This window comes from Cavia porcellus, unplaced genomic scaffold (genome assembly GCF_034190915.1).
Source record: "Cavia porcellus strain 051 isolate PalLab524CR breed Dunkin Hartley unplaced genomic scaffold, mCavPor4.1 scaffold_11, whole genome shotgun sequence".
NCBI classification, from domain to species: domain Eukaryota; kingdom Metazoa; phylum Chordata; class Mammalia; order Rodentia; family Caviidae; genus Cavia; species Cavia porcellus.
In genome coordinates this window covers 75,850,966-75,868,354 of record NW_026947494.1, presented here as the reverse complement: position 1 = coordinate 75,868,354, position 17,389 = coordinate 75,850,966, and the positions used below count along the sequence as shown (strand labels likewise).

The 17,389-nt window shown below is 40.7% G+C and overlaps 1 protein-coding gene across 8 annotated transcripts in view; it reads left to right on the top strand.

Annotated features, from left to right (window-relative positions):
• Rgs20 (regulator of G protein signaling 20) overlaps window positions 1–11,946 on the top strand; it is an 85,998-nt gene extending 74,052 nt beyond the window's left edge. For all 8 annotated transcript variants that reach the window (XM_023563438.2, XM_063258499.1, XM_063258498.1 and 5 more), the window contains 3 exons: window positions 4,814–4,894; window positions 8,831–9,065; window positions 10,946–11,946. In XM_023563438.2, the coding sequence (XP_023419206.2) occupies window positions 4,814–4,894; window positions 8,831–9,065; window positions 10,946–11,134 (505 nt within the window). In that variant the 3' untranslated portion in view covers window positions 11,135–11,946. The remainder of the gene's footprint in view (window positions 1–4,813; window positions 4,895–8,830; window positions 9,066–10,945) is intronic.
• Window positions 11,947–17,389: the final 5,443 nt, after the last annotated feature.

Below are 17,389 nucleotides of genomic sequence, written 5' to 3'. Positions count from 1 at the left end.
CCTGAAAACTCAAACTGTAATTTAGGAGCGTGGGTAAAAGAGGACGTTCCCAAGCATGCTGGAATTACTAGTCACAGACCTCCCTAAAAGAAGTAAGAAAGGCTCTTAGGGCTTCAGGGAAAAAAAGTGAACCCGAAGGGGAATCACAGACAGTAAGTATCAGCATAGACACAAAAGGGGTCAAATGTGCTATCTGGCATTGAATTCTGTGTTCAGCATGTAAGCAGATAATCTCATGTGGATAATGGACAAATTTAAACACTAAGGTCTTAGAAAAAATATAAGCCAATTTTCTTTCAGAATTGATAACATTTATAATTAGTGCAAAAATACAAAGCCGGGTGTGGCAGTGCACACCCATCGCTCAGCCCTCAAAGGGAGGGTACAGCAGGGATTCCCAGGAGTTTGATGCCATCTTTACCACATAGTAAACTCAAGGCTAGCCTGAACTACCTAGCAAGAATAAAATGAGAAATAAAAATACCATTTTGAACAAAAAGTTAAAAAAAAATAGTGTGGTTGTTTTCCTATCAGTGGAAGGCAGTTCACTTTCCCTGATTTTTTAACTCAGCATTCTTTTGAGATTTATCTATGTAGGTTTACACAGTGCAGTCAACTAACTTTCTTTCTTTCTTTCTCTTTTCTTTTTAGACAGTGTTTCCCTGTGCGGTTTAGGGTGGCTTAGACTCACTTTGTAGCTCAGGCTGGCCTTGAACTTGCAGCAGTGTTCCTGCCTCAGCCTCCTGTGTGCTGGGGCTACAAGCATGCACCTTCGCGTCTAGTGAAGCCAATTTTCATGAAAGATAAACAGCAAAATGTTTCCTGAGCCCTTTGACATCTTTCTCAGTCTGTCTCCACAGCCTTCTGGTATTGATCTATAAGCTAGAGAACATACAGACTGTTACTGTTTTGAAAACAGCTTTTTTTATTTGTAGAAGGTTGGAGAAGTTTTTCCTGCCTTATAATTAAAAATGTATCTAAGCATGATCTTTCCTGAACATTTCCAAACCATGGCAAGCAACCACGTTGGCTTCTCTGGACATTTTCTCTTTCTTTTTAGCAATCACTGTAGACCTCGATAAACAAACCTTTTACCAAAAATATATTCTTCAGTCTCCTTAGATTTATTGTCACCTTAAAAAATACTTCTTTTTTCAAAAATATTTCTACTTTATCAGCCTGATGAGGTAGGAAAAATGTCAAGTCTTTAAGCAAATTTTGCATTATTTAGCTCCCGTGCAGCTCCTGGTCTCTTGGCATCTTGTGTCAGATCCCTAATCCCTTTTCTCTTTGCTTTTCCACACCTTAGTACCTCTGTGCAGCGGTACTTGGCATTGAAAAGAAGCCTCAGAAGTCAGGCGGTGTTGATGCCGGTACAGGGAGGGTGACACCCAGTGTTCCTCAAGTGTTTTGTTTTGTTTTGTTGCATTTTAAAGAATGCAACTATTATTTATTTAAACTTTTTAGTCTTGACATCATGAAAGAAACTAAAAAGGGTTCTTGCATTTTTAATGGTTTTTACCTTTAAAGAAAAATAAAGCTATACATATACAGTGAAAATTCATAAAGTAGATATAGGCTTTCAGGAATTTATAAAATGGAATGGAAATGTTAAAGACATAATAAAATAAATAGAAGCATTAATATAGTAGCAATAACAAGATAAAGAAAACTCCAGTCATCAATGAAAAAAATACATTTTTTAGGGACCAGAAATATAGTTCAGTGGAAAAATACATGGTCATATGAGGTCCAATCTTTAGCACCCATTTTTGGCCCCCAAAATTGCCACTTTTAAAATGATAAAAACACTGAAAACATTGTTTGACATTGTATTTTATGTATCAGCCAATGCAATTACACAGCAAAACAATTAGTGACCTAAGAATGTGGAGAAAAAAAAAAGAAATAAAATTTTCCCTATTTGTAGAAGATGAAAGTCTACCTGGAACGCTCAAGAGAATTGTTTTTGGGTGTTTTTGTTTTTGTTTTTTTTGTGGCACCAGGGATCAAACTCACAACCTCGCGCTTGCCAGGCAGGTGCTTATGCTGCTGAGCTAAATCCCCTGGCCCAAGAGAACTGTTTTTGTTTTTGAGTTGTTGCTAGAGCTGAAGCAAATGGAAGAATCTGGTACAGTAGAACAGAAACTGACATTACAATTGTCTTTGGGACCTGTATCTAAAATATATATATATATATATATATATATATATATATATATATGTTTTGTTTCTGTTTTTGTTTTTGTTTCTTTGGTCTTTTTGACATAGGGTCTTGCTACACAGTTCAGGCTGGCTTTGGGCTCACTTTGTAGCCATGGCTGGTTTTGAATTTGCAACAATCCTCTTGCCTCAGCCTCCTGAGTGCTGAGAGTATAGGAGTGCACCACTATGCCCAGCTTCTAAAGTATATTTTAAAAACCCTACATTTAGCTGGGCATGGTGGCACACACCTGTAATCCCAGCACTCAGGAGACTGAAGCAGTAGAATGATTGTGAGTTCGAGACCAGCCTGGGCTACAAAGTGAGCTCAAGTCCAGCCTGAACTGCATAGTGAGACTGTGTCTCAAAAAAGCAAAAAATTAATCAATCAATCAATCAATCTTGACATTTCAAAAATTAAAAAAACAGGGCTGGGAACTTAGCTGGGCATTGTAAGCGCCTACCTGGTGAGAGCAAGGTCATGTGTTTGATCCTCAGTACCAAACAAACAAACAAACACAAATAGCTTTAAAAATCATCAAAGAATAGCAGGACACACCGTCAAGATGTGCAACAGGTAAATACTTGAAAAGATACTCAATATTATTAGTCATTAGCAAAATAAATGCAAAGCCAGCCACAATGAAGTGACATTTCATGTTCACTTGGGAGGGCAGAATCAAAAAGACAGTAACCCTGTCTATTACCAAGGATGTAGGGGAATTGGGTCTTGCAGATACTGCTGAAGGGAGTGTAAAATGATACCGCTGCTTTGAGGAAAAATGTGAGAGTTCCTCAGAATGCTACAAATACTTACCATATGCTGCAGATTCTACCCTTAGGCTCCTACCCTAAGAGAAACAAAACAGTAAGTCCATGCAAACTACACATGAGTGTCCACAGCAGCATCACTCATGCAGCCAAATTGTGCAAACAACAAAAACTATCCACCATTGGTGAATGGATAAACAACATGTGGTACAATGTGCAGTGATATAACGTAAATCATACAATGTGAGATTATTCAACCAGAAAAGCAAGTACTGTGTATGCTACATACAGTACAAGTAAACTGGAAACATGACCCTTGCTGGAAGGTGCAAATCACAAGAGACCACATAATTTATGATTCAGAACTGGAAAATCTGTGGGGACTGGAGGCAGATCATCAGTGTTTGTGTAGGCCTGGTGCAGTGGGGAGACATGGGTGTTACCATGGCAGTGATTCTAACAAGTATGGAGTTTCTTTAGGTGGCCATGGAAATATTCTAGAGAGTGGTGATGATAGTTCAAGCTTTTAAGTATAACCCTGAAATCCACTGAACTGTGTATGTCAAACAAAGTAGGCTTTATGGTATATACAGCATAGCTTGTAAACCCATTAAGAAACCTGTAGCCTTCTTATGTACAAATAATAACCACTTTGAAAAAGGTAAATGTAAAATTCCATTTACAATAACAAAAATGCTTGAAATAAGTTTACAGAAACATATACAAAAAAATCTAAGAAATGGGGCTGACGGTTTAGCTCAGCGGCATAAGCGCGTGCCTTGAGCATGAGGTCCTGAATTCAATCCCTGGTACCAAAAAAACCCAAAAAACAAAAAACAATACAGAGGAAATCTCTGGGTTGGGGGTTTAGCTTAGCAGTTTAAGCACCTGCCCAGGGAAGTGCAAGGTCATGAGTTCGATCCCTGGTACCAAAAAAACAAAATCTAAGAAACAAATTTTGTTCAGCGATACAGTAGTAGGTTTTGACTGATTTTTCTCTAATACTTTTCTACATGCATCAATGTGAAAAGCTCCATTTTGACTAGAAACAAAACATAGTATGTAATGTTTTTAAGACACAGAAAATGAAATAAAAACTCAAAACATTCCTGACGGTCTTTTTTTCTCAGTATTTTCTGCACCCAAGTTAAGCTTTTTTTTTTTTTTTTTAAATTTCCCTATGTAGTTCAAGCTGGCCTCAATATTATGGTAATTCTAGTGTCTCACTCTTCCAAGCTCTGCGATGTCAGGTGTGCGCCACCATATCGGGCAACCATAATAATCTATAATCTTTTTTCAATTGCTATAGGCCACAGTGTTATAAATAAATTCATTTTTCTAATACATCTATAGTTTGGATCTTGGGTGTTGCCAAGAAACCTGTGTTTAATTCGTGGCCACAGGGTGGCGCTATTGGGAGGTGGTAGAAACATGGGAGAGCTAGGCCTTCCTTGTGAATGGTCCTTAGCCGCTGGGAGCCTTCAAAGGGGGGGCCACCAGCTCCTTTCTCTTTTTACTTGCTTGTGATAGGAGCACTCTTCCTAGGCCAGTCACCCCTCCTGTGATTGGTTCCTTGCTACAGAGTCTAAACAATAGAGCCAGCCAATCACAGACCAGAAATCCAAAATGAGACAAAATAACCCTTCTTCCTTTATGCTAATTCGATTGATACCCTATTGTCGAATTTTGATTTTCTTAAGAAAACCAATCAGAAAAAAAAGAAAACCAATCAGAATCATGTTTTAAAAAAAGAAAAAGACATTTTACTTGCTCTAAAATTCTCGTTAAAATATTAAAAATACTTTCCTTGATACAGACTGATCTTATCTTCTTCTTACAGCCTCACCGTTAGAAACCAAGAACAGCGACCCACAAGAGCTACCCACGAACTCAGAATAAACTTCCCACCCTGTGAAGAAAGGTGAAATGTGGCACTTTAATTCATTCACTAACAAAAATACCAACCTTTTTCTTTGCATTTTATATTTCAATTGAACTTGCATATTTTTTCTACAATTCAATAGCATTGAAGCTAAGTGTGGTGTAATTTTCCCTGAGCAGAGAAAATTCATTGTGTTAAATGGGATTAAGGGAAGCTAATTTCAAATTGGGCAAAGTGACACACACCTCTAATCCCAGTACTCTGAGAGGCTGAGGCAGAAAGACTGTAAGTTTGAGCTCAGCCTGGGCAACTCAGTGTCTTAGGGAGAACCCGTCTCTAAAAAATAAAAACAGGCCAAGAAAGGGGTTTAATACAAAGGCCATTGGCTCAAGCTCCAGGACTGGGAAAGAAGGAAGGAAGGGAGAGAGAGAGAGAAAAGTTCCATTATTCTAATCCCATTGTTAATCACAAATATAAATCGATCCTTTTGTCACTGTGAGTTCGAGGACTGCCTGGATTACATAGTGAGACCCTGTCTCAGAAAAGAAAAAACTTCTCCAATAGAATTAACCTTTGTAAAACTAACCCAGGGTTAGATGGGCAAGGCAGTCAATGCCTGTAATCCCAGCTACTCAGGAGGCTGAGGCAGGAGGGCTGCAAATGTAAGCAGAGCAGGCCAGTTTAGCAGAACTGTGTCTCAGAAACTGAGAAGAGACGGGGTATAGTTCAGTAGCAAAATGCTTGCCTAGCCTGCATGAGGCCGTGGGTTCAGTCCCCAACACTGCAGAAATAAATAAAATAAATGGGAAGAAAAAAACCTCTGGAGAGTAAAGAGCTGGCTTGTGGATCTGAAGGTTTCCAAAAGACAACCCCGAGACAAGAGGGTTGAAATATAAAAGATAAAGAAATGAAGGCTGAGGTGATGAGCTCGCTATAAAGAGAAGACAAGTACCCTAAACATAGATAATAAGACTGAGCCGACTTCCTAGCTGAAATTCTGGAATCATTAAATGCTGTACAAACACAGTGTCCACCTAGGATTCTGTATCCAGCCAAACTCTATCTCAGGAGGAAGGGAGAAACAAAGACACCTGCAGGTAAACAGAAACCGAGAGTTTACCACCATTACCTGTGCCAAGAAGTCTGAAGGAGAATTTCCAGGAAGAAAGAAAATGGTCCGTCGCTGGGGATTTAGCTCAGCAGCATAAGCGCCTGCCTTGCAAGTGCGTGGTCGTGAGTTTGATCAAAAAAAAAGAAGATCCCAAAATGGAAAATGTGAATTGTAAGAAGAAATGCTGAGCAAAGAAATTAACATAAGTATAAGTAGATCTAAATAATTACTGCTGGTATAAAATAGAGTGTGATACTGAGAAGCTAAAATAAACACAGAACTGAATTACCATACAGTCACAGGCAGAAAGGTAGCAGAGATGAGCCCAAAACAAACATGGAAAATAGGGTAAAAATAAAAATGTATCAGACAAATAGCTTGACTAGCCAGAATAATGATAATTAACACATACTATTTACCGTGTACCCAAAACTAAGACCTTTATAAATGTTAATGTAATCTTCACCTTAACTCCTTAAAGTAGGTACTGTGAGGATCTCAAAGGATCAGGTAATTTGTCCCTGATCTCAAAGACTGTTGCCTGCATCTGTGCATGATTCTCTTCCCCTTAGCACCTGGCCAGGGGGCAAATGTAGTTTCTGTGCATCCTGCTGATGTATATAAAAGCTGATTCCTACCAGCAAAAACCAGGAAAAGAGACACCTTTTCCTGGTTTGCAAGAAAGTGTCACATCAGCTGGTGGGAATCCTCCAGAAACGGTAGTAGCAAAGTCTAAATTCAGTCCACCTCTACAGTCTGCTTCTGTCCACTGTTCTCTACTACTTCCCAATATTAATATCAAACAAAAGTTTTATAAAACCTTAAAAGCACCAGGTGCAATAGACATCCCTGTAATCCCAGCACCTGGGAGGCTGAGGCAGGAGGATCAAGAATTCAAGGCCAGCCTGGCCTACACAGTGAGACCCTGGCTCAAAAAGTAAAGATGTATTTTTTTTTTCAAAAAAACAAACAATTTTTTAAAAACCACTTCACAGATAGACTCACTACTAAAATATTTAAGGGTGTAGTTCACTAGTCAGTTATAACAACTTACATATAATTAATTAAAATCGTCCCAAAATGTAAAAAAACAAAAACCACTAAAGCAAAGAATTTTCAAATCTGCTATCATAACGTAAGATTTTCACATTCTTCTCTCAGCTGTAGATGTTTCCAAGAGATGGAAAAGGTAAAGCAGCCTGGTGCTGCATGCCTGTAATCCCAGCACTGGGGAGGCTGAGGCAAGGAAATCACTGAGATCTCGTTCAGGACCATCCTGGGCTACAGAGCAAGACCCGTCCCAGAAAAACAAATTAGGCAAGTTGTATAGAAACCTGCATCCAGCCATTGGAAAAGACCTATCCTTCTCAAGCATACATAAACTATTTATAATAACCAAAAAAGCATCACTGCATGAAGCATCTTCATATATTTTTAAGATCATTATTAAACAGACTGTTCTTTCTGATCCAATGCAATTAAAAATCAAAGTCAGAACTTTTTAAGATTCCTAACCTAAAAATCTTCATGTTTAATATTTTAAAATCACTTCCATGTAGCTCCTCAAAGAGCAAATCATAAAGTTAAAAAAATAAAAACTTTACGTGGGAATGACAGTGCACACCTGTAATCCCGGCACATGGGGAGGCTGAGGCAGAAGGATGCAGTAAGTAGAGAAAGAATACATAACCCTAAATGTTTGTAAGAACACCTCATCATTACTGAGTTGTGTTCCCCATAAGAAGCCTAAAGAAAAAAATAAAAATTATGTGTAGGCACAGAAACTAATAAACAGATATAATGAAAACAAAGCAAAAGCTGATTCTCTAAAAAGACTTCGAAATATATTATTTTTTGCTAAGTCCAAAAACTATGAGGAAAGCTAATGAAATAAAATTAGGAATGAAAGTGGAAATTAAAATTTCATTAGAAATCAAAATGGGAATATATACTTAGGGAGGGTCAACAATATGATGAGACTGGGAACAGGTTACACCCATGAAGGTGATCATCAGACACTTGGAGCAAATTCCTAACTAGGAGGCTGCTAAGATAGTCAGGAAAAAAATAAAGGCTTGGAACAGTCCTGGAGCTAAACTAAACCAGCAATTATTAGTTACTTTGCTACAACTGCCAAAACAAAGCATCCCAACCTGGGTAGTTTAAATCAATGGAAATCTATTTTCAGTTCTGAGGCTCAGGGTCCTGAATCAAAGGACAAATACATTCTTCATGAGTATGAACATACATGTATGAAAACTAGAGGGGAAAGAAGAAATATATTTAAGGATCACTATTAGGCAGAACGTTCTTTCTGATCTCAGTATAGTTTAAAAAGAAGTAAAATATAACCCCAAATAGCCATAAGCCAAGTGTACCCGTCCTCACAGGACGGGCTGTGGGGAGACAAGCCCAGCTTTGTGAAGGGTAAACCCGTCAGTGCTGCATTCCCAAGAGCTCATTTCGTTGTGACCTTTCATATAAAAACCTGCTCCCATGCGTAAATTGTGTTTATTTTACACATGTTCTTCTGTTCCTCGAATGTTATGATTTTTTTAAAAAAAATATTAAATAAGCTTTGCTCTTGCTGTGGAGGCTTAGTATTAAGAATTGGCTCTGACATAAATAACCAAGGGATCTAGGTCAGGTTGTTGTAAGGTTTTTTTTATTTTTCAAATTTAAAAACACTGCCAGAACTGTCTAGATGCAACCAAGTATACTTCTAGTAGTATTCTCGCAACTTGGTTTACAGGTGTTTTAACCACAAAATCTGCCAGGGAGGGAAAGATAACGTCTCTAGTGATGCGAGTCTGCTGAACTACCATTAACGACCCCCCTTGCCCCCCTCTTTTGGCCCCCTTCAGCCCAGCCCCTACTCTGGAGGAGGTCAGCGCCTGGGCCCGATCATTCGACAACTTAATGGTCACTCCTGCCGGGAGAAACGCTTTCCGACAATTCCTCCGCACGGAATTCAGTGAAGAAAATATGCTTTTCTGGATGGCCTGTGAGGAACTGAAAAAGGAAGCTAATAAAAACATTATTGAAGAGAAAGCGAGGATAATATATGAAGACTACATTTCTATTCTTTCTCCGAAAGAGGTTTGTGCTCATAGAAGGTCTTCTCCTGGAACTGTTAGGAAAGCTAGCCCCTCTGTGTTTGTTCATTTTTACCTGCATGGTTTCAGCTACCCCAAGATACAGAACACTGCTCTGCTCCCATCATAGCATTCAGGTCACTTTGAATGCAGTCCCCCGAGGGGTTCACAGTGCCCCACAGCAAAATCTGTGAGAAACTGTATGGTGAGTGCTGCCGCAAGATAAACTCGGGGACAGGGGATCCTTTACCTCCCTCTGGGGAGCTGGCAAAGGACTCCAGGCTGCAGGGTGTGAGGAGGGAGTGAGCTCTAAGCCAAGACCTCCAGGTAAGCAGAGTTAGGCAGGACACAGGAACAGGGTTCCCACACAGAAGGATCAAAACAAGGTATTTGCAGGACAGCTTTGGGGAGGAACAGTGAGAAAGCTGGGAATGAGTGGAAGAAGAGCACCAGAGGCCTCACAGGCTTACCCTTGGAACTGGTGAGCCTTGAACTTGATCTTGAGAGCACCAACAGTCCAGTGTGAGGCAGAGCTGCAACTGGAATGTCAGAATGGGGTCTGCACTTTAGAAGGAGCAGCTGGCTGGACCCTGGAGAGTGACAGGAGAGGCCTGGGCTGGCTCTGGGAGAGGGGCTTGGAGACAGTGAGCAAGAGTCCTAGACAGCAGGAAGAAGTGACAGATTTGAGTAATAAAGACGTACTGGGAGAATGCTGCACCTGATGCAGAGTTAGTGGGACAGTAAAGAATAAGCAGGACGCTGAGCTGGGCGGGGACGGATGGTGACATTCCTTCACAAGCTACACAGGGGATCTGTTTTAAACATACTGGGCTTGAAGAGACCATCTGCAGGAAAGCAACAGGGGCCTTCAAGGGGATGAAGGATTCATGCAGCTGAAAAGGTGGCTTGCTGATGACAAAACTTAAGTAAATGTCTCAACTAATTGTCTTTCCAGTTGGTGGTTAGTACCATATGCAATGCCAGCTAATCAGATGCCCACTTTATATTAATTTATATAACATAAGCAACGCACGGCGCTGGAGCTATCATGGCCAGCTAATGTGCTGTCAGAAGACATGGAGTTTACTGTGACAGCTTTGGTTTGGATTCTTGCTGCTGTCCTACAGGTGGAGTCTGAGCCCAGTAGTTCGCATTGGTTGATGAGACAGTCTAATAAGGGAGAAGCAAAACATCAGCAAAAACACTGACATCCAGAGCACAAAGTGAATCACAAGCAGTTTATTTCTATTAAACTCTCAGCAAAAATCATCATCTCACTTTATGAGATGCGCTCATGAGTAGGAGTTCGTATGGACTTGATATGGATACGACAGCTGGGATTCAAACACAAGCATCACTGGTCCTGTGGTGCTCAGGTCCTGTGACTTTAGCACTTCTACTCCACACACGTGCCCCACCCTTCAGCTGGCAGGTGCTCGTTCCCAGAACTCTGCAGCCTTTTTCTAGCTGGGGAAATCGTAGTAATGTGAGGTTTTAGCCCTTACATTACTGCGAAATTAGCTAGGATGTGTGTGCGCACTCACTTTAAAGACCCAAAACAACGCTGTGGTTTTCTAAGGCGGTGTGCTCCCTGCCACCATTCCTAGAACCTGTGAAACTTGTAAGAAATGCAGGGTCTGCCCCTTCTCCAAACTCACTGTCTGAATCCTCAGGCTTGAGGCTTAGAAATTGCTTCTCCAGGGAGTGCATGTGGCTCTGAAGCTTGAGATCTCTCTGTTATGCTTTTCAGTTCTTTTTGGCAGTTTGGATTTTTGGATAACTTGTTAGGTTTGGGGGTTTTCAAAAACCAAAATCAGCTGTGGGAAGTGGGGGCAGGTTTATAAAGAGAAGTGTCTGATGCGCTCGTCTTGCTTCTGTGGACAGGTCAGCTTGGACTCGCGAGTGAGGGAAATCATCAACAGAAACATGGGCGAGCCATCCCCGCACATATTTGACGATGCTCAGCTTCAGATTTACACACTCATGCACAGAGACTCGTACCCCCGGTTCATGAACTCGGCTGTCTATAAGGACCTGCTTCAGTCCTTATCTGAAAAATCAGCTGAAGCCTAGGAGTTTTCAACTATATTTATTTTAAGAAAACAATAGAAGAACTCCATGGACTGCACCTAGCACAGGGAATTTAGGGTAGTAACACCTTCTGGAGCGCTACTGGGCTATTTTAATAACAAGTGCTTCCTTTGTCCAGCAGAAGGCTAGATATTCACAATGTGAACTGCAGCCATCCTTAGTGACACTTGTGAGGAAAGCTGGATACGGCTGCTGAAGAAGCAGAGTATATTTACCTGTACAGGAAGAACAGCATGTTCCCAACAGCAGAGGCAGCAGTGCAAGGCTCCGAACTGCCCAGAGCATGTATGTCCATCCAGCGGAGCAAGGGAGACCACTTTGTTTTGCATGAGTTCGGCAGCTGATCATCTCCTAAAGAAGACGTTTGAGTGGTTCTCAGCTGTCTTCTCATCCCATCAAGTAGGGTCTGAACACTTCGCTTACCATTGCCATGACAAGACCCAGCCATAGGCAGATGTGACCACTACTTGTACAAACAGTAACCCACCTTCTCTCTTAGAGTATTGTACGTAGCTCCGGTGTGCATGTGCCCCTATACCTGCTTAATGTAAAGCACTGTGCTCTTAAGTGGATCCGTCTCAAATGTTTGATAAGAGAAGCAAGATTCAGAAAATTCTTTTGTTGAAAAGAGGTAACTGTTATTTTATCATCAAAACTTGGCAGCCTAAAGAATTTTTACGGTTCACAACTTGGTCATGTTTACAACAAACTTTCAAATAAGCATATTTCCATTTTATTATTGAAAGAAATATGGGCATTTCACTCTAAAATAAAGCACAAGATTTTTATCTCAATTTTTATTTTTTTCATGTGTAAGTGTTTGAGAAACATGACATTAAGCCGGAAAACATACAGCATATCTCAGCTGCCAGACCAGGGTTTTGTTCTGACCACAGACAAACGGAATAACTTAATGGCTTAGGGGTGAAAATAGGGTGTAGCTCTAAACCATCTTGCAGAAACCTGCACATATGGTTAGTGGTAAAGACACAAAATCCGGGTGACATCAGGAGTAGGATAGACATCAGTCTGTGAGACGCCCATCCCATGTTTCAGCCCTCACAACAGGACAGCTCCTCTTTCCCCTCTCTACCCAGTACACGGATGAACCCAGGGGCTCTGCACTGAACTACATCTCTAACCCTTTCATTTTTTATTTTGAGCTGAGTTACTACCCAGAGTTGAACTTTGTGATTCCCGTGCCTCAGGCTCCTGAGCAGCTGGGATTACAGCTGTGGGCCATCCTGCCCAGCTCTCTCCCCATTAACTGCTACTCAAACCCTAGCATCAAACAAATGTCCTGTTCCCCCAGTCCTGGTAAACCGTCTGCCTTACTAATTGTGAGCCTAGCTCCCTGCACTTCCTGAATGCCCTCACCTGTGCACAGGTCAGCATCTACTCTCGCTTCCTTCAGTCCATTCCCAACAATGTGTTCTAGTTTTCAAGATTTCAACTTCTTACATGACTTTTGATTTGATTATCTTTTTTATAATTAAGACACACACGCTGCCCTCTGGTGATTTACACCCGTAAGGAAACAGTCAGTGACAATTCCTTGTAGTGGGTAAAAATAAAGTGATGAAGAGTGCCATGGGGGACGCAGGGTTACGGAATGATTCTTGTGGAGGGGTGGGCACAAAAGCAAAAACTCACGAACAAAGAGAACTGCATATGTGCCGATGGGGGTGTGGTTGCAGATGAAAGGGGAGCTGAGGGAACCTCAAATGAGTCCAGTGGTGGGCATGCTGAGGCTAAGGTCATCGTAAGCCATAAGAGGAGATGACAAGACATTGGGAGGCGGGACAACTGATCTGAAAATTTTCAGACAGAGACAAATGAGCATGCCTCAGAGGTACAGTAACATGAAGAGATCTGAGGACAGACCTTGCGAGGGTGAACGGAGAAAGCCAAGGCCTGCAGGAGTTTAGGAGGATTTGCCTCGGTACAGGTGAGGTCAGGGCCGAATGGGAACACAGCACATAAATGGGAGTGTGGCGAGGGGGAGTGAACTGTGGTCCCCACTCTCTCCTAGGCTTTGCCCCGCTGCTTTCCAGGGCTCTTGCATCCCCTCCTCCCTGGCTTCCCCAACCTGCCCTGTAAGTGGGCTCCTTTTCCCAGGTAAGAACAAGCGTGCTTGCACTGCAGCCACTGGTTCTTTTCCTTCCTCACCAGCCCTTCACCCAGGTCCACACCCCCTTACTTCTTCACCTCCCCACTTCCACTAAACCCAGTGTGGGGCCCTAACCTGCTCTTCAGAGGCCTCTATGCACCTGCAAGTCTAAACACACTTTTCCCCAGCCTCAGTTCAGTGCAGTGCTAAGCTTCTTGGTATCAGACAGCTCTTCACTTCCCTGCTTTTGAGGCACCCCACTAGCTCCCCACAGACTCTGTCATCTTTATCTACTTGCTTCCCAGGCAATGGAGTGTAATAACTTAGGCCTTGGGCTCTGGAGCCAGGCTTTCAGATCCTCCACTGACATGTGGCCTGTTTCCTTATTTGTAAAAACAGGGATAATAAATGGTACCTTGCCCTTAGCACTGCTATGAAGCTTAAAAGTAATCCACGCAGCCAGGAACAGTAGTGTACAACTGTAATGCTAGCACTCAGGAGCCTGAGGCAGAAGAATGGCAGCAGGTTCAAGGCCAGCGTGGGCTACAAAGCGAGTTCAAGGTCAGCCTGAACTGCACATGGCAAGACTGTCTCAAAAAACAAAACCCTACTCCATGTAAAAAGAGTAAGTACCACATTATTAGTTCTTGCTATTATTATTTGTTCATTAAATGTGATGGCCCCTAAGATTTGCACTTTGGCTTATTTTTCTTTCTAATCTATATGCTTTCTGTTGGTTTTCATATCCCCTCCTGTCTATAATACCTACCAAATATACCAGACCAACAAATCAAGACCTGGTCTTCACGGCCTCCTGAGCTTGGGATCAGCTGCCAGCTGGCATCTCCATTGGCACCTGCCTCAGATGAGTGAAATTCTGCCTTCTGTCTTGGACTTCTCACTCCACTGCTCCCCACATCCTCCAAACTTGCCCCTCGCCTGTAATCTGGTGACCAAGCCACTCATCCAAACTCAGGTCTGGGTGTTAATTACTGCCTTTCTCCTCGCACAGGTACTCAGCAAGGCTTGCCATTGTTACATATTTTTCACGTGTCTCTCTGCTTCCTTCTAACCCCTATCAAACTTTTCCTACATCACTGCCGAAGAACCACGTCACTCCTGCATCAGTTCAGCCCCGTCTAACCCACCCTTCATGTCATCTTTATCTACTTGTGTGATCTTTCTCACCCACAAATCTACTTATCATTAACCCTCCACTCACAATCTTTCAGTATTTGCTGATTGCCTGGAGTACAAACACCAAATTGTTAGCCTGGCACAGAAGCAAGGATCTCTTATCAGGATACTGAGTCCCTACCCAGGTTCACTTACATTTCAGACTAAATGTCTGTTGAAAAGACATCTGTAACTGAGACCTTTCTAACTGCACCTGAGAACCTGGTTCAAACTTTCTACTCCCTCTTACATGTTCACTCTAAAATGCCACCCTTTATCCAGCTAACACCTACCAGTCCTTAAGGAACTGGCTCACTACTATCTACCCTGAGTAAAGCATCCCTAACCTGACAGCCTAAGACTTAGACCTAGGTCTTATTTAACCTGTGTGTATGGGTGCCATTCTTTAGTTTTTCAGGAATATTCTGAGCAAATATTTATCATCTCAGTTATCACACATTATGTTTACATATACAATATACTCTTTTCACTAGACTCTAAATATGCTACTTATTTTATACTGATAGCTTAGAGCCCTAATCAATAAATGCTAGAATTGTAGACTTGCTACAAAATATAAAAATTCTGTTCCAAATTTTTCCAGTGTGTCACTACTCATAAGGACACCATTATCACCTATGTGACTGACAGGTGTTTCCTCCTTGCGGGCTAACACGGCGCTGGACGGCGCCTTTCCGCGGTCTACTCTAGAACCCAGAAGTTAAACCTCTGGCTTTTCCCGCGTGCCAATGCTCCTCCAATCAGCTGTCAACAGACCACTCCACCGCCCCTTTAACTCCGCCCCTGTCAACTCCAAATAAAGCCCGTGGGATTTTTCCTGACTCTTCCAGAGGGTACTTGGTCTCCTTTGCAGCTCTCAGGTGCCCGCAATAAAGGCCTTTTTCCTTTCTGCTTTTTCTCGAGCGTTTGTAAAACCAAACAACTATGGAGTTCACAACTATGGATCGGTTCAGGAAGTAAACCCCACATGAATCTCAAATTATCTTATAAATGCAATTCCAAGATTTTTGCTCTTAAGTAAAATTTGACAAGGTGATTTTGTTGGGATGGTTGTCTCTACATTTGGACAAATGCATACATATAAAATTCTAATGGTTTAACAATCAGAAAGTTTTAAAAGAATACATAAGACTACTAAAAGAAAATATAGGAAATAATTTTATAACTTTTTTTTTTTTTTGGTCTTTTTCCTTTTCATCGGTACCGGGGGTCGAACTCACGACTGCCTGCTTGCAAGGCAGGCACTTATGCCACTGAGCTAAATCCCCAGCCCCAATTTTATAGCTTCTGATGAAAAAAATTTTCCTAAGACAAAATTCAGAAACCATAAAATACTAATGGATTTGATTATAAAATATTTTCAAATTTCATACCATCGAACTTTTTAAAAAGTCAAGCTCTAAAACAGACTACAAATATGTAGAACATTTATAGGCATAGACATGTATAGAACTTTTCACAAAACAGCAGAATACATATTCCCAAATACACACAGAATATTCTCCAAGGCAGATCTCATGTGATGTCATAAATTGTCTTAACAAATTTAACACTCAAATCATACCAAAAATCTTTTCCAACCACAACAGATTCAAACTACAATAAAAAAGAAAAATTGAAAAACTCACAAATATGTGGAAACTAACATACTCTTGAACAGCCAATGAGTAAAAGTAGAAATCAAAAGGGAAACCAGAAAGTGTTATGACAAATGAAAACACAGCATCAAAAACTTAGGGAATGCAGCAAAAAGTTAGGCAGCAGGAAATAATAAGATTAAAGTAGAAATAAAAAACTGAAAAACAGGAATAAAACAGTGAAACTGAAGTTGGATTTTTTTAGATAAAACTGATACACTGTAAGGGAAAATGCAAATATAATCAGAAATGAGACAACACTGTAGAAGTAAAAAAGGTTTTGAGAATGTTATGAACAATTGTATGTTAACTAGGTAAGACAGGAGAAACGGATAAATTTCTAGAAACATAATATACCAAGATAGAATCGTAAAAAAAAAAAAATAGAAAATCAGGACAGATCAATAACAAGTAAGGAGGCAATCAGTAATAAACAGTTTCTATCAAAGAAAAACCCCAGGTGCTGATGGCTTCACTGGTGAATTCTACCGAACATTTAGTATTTATTTCTTTTTGGAGTAAGTCTCACTATGTATTCCAGGCTACCCTTAAATTCACCATGTAGCTCAGGCTGCCCTCAAACTCAAAAAATCCTCCCGCTTCAGCCTCTTGAATGCTACCACAGCTGTGTGCCACCACAGTTTTATCAAACATTTAAAGGTAAGCTAGTGTCATTCTTCCAAATTTTCTAGATAACTGAAGAGGGAGCATTTTAAAACATATTTCATGAAAATAGAATTACTCTGATAACAGAGTCAGAAAAGATATAACAAAACTATAGGCCAATACCCCAATGAAGGTAGATATAAAAACATCAGCAAATACTAGCAAGCTAGTATTAAGACATGATAGCTGGCAGGCAGAGTGTCTTGACTTGGGATAACAAAAATGACCTAAGCTTGATTGTGGTTATAGCTGTACAATTTCATTAATGTGTAAAATTCATTCAGTCTTACATTTAACTTTGTAAACTGTGTGTTATGTAAATCTTAGTTCAATAAAGTTGTTTGACACTTTACAACAAGTGAGGTTTATCTCTGAGATGGCTGTGCAATATTTTAATAGTAGAAAATAAATCTTTGATACACATTAATAAACACAAATCATAATCTCAGGTGCAAAAAAAGAACACTTTACAAATGTCAATACAATTTCATGACAGAAACTCTCAGCCAATCAGAAACACAAGGAAATTACTTCAAAATAATGTTATGTATGAAAAGTCCACAATGAATATCATACTCAACAATTAAAAAACCCCAAATCCCTGTGTATTTCCTTGAAGACCAGAAT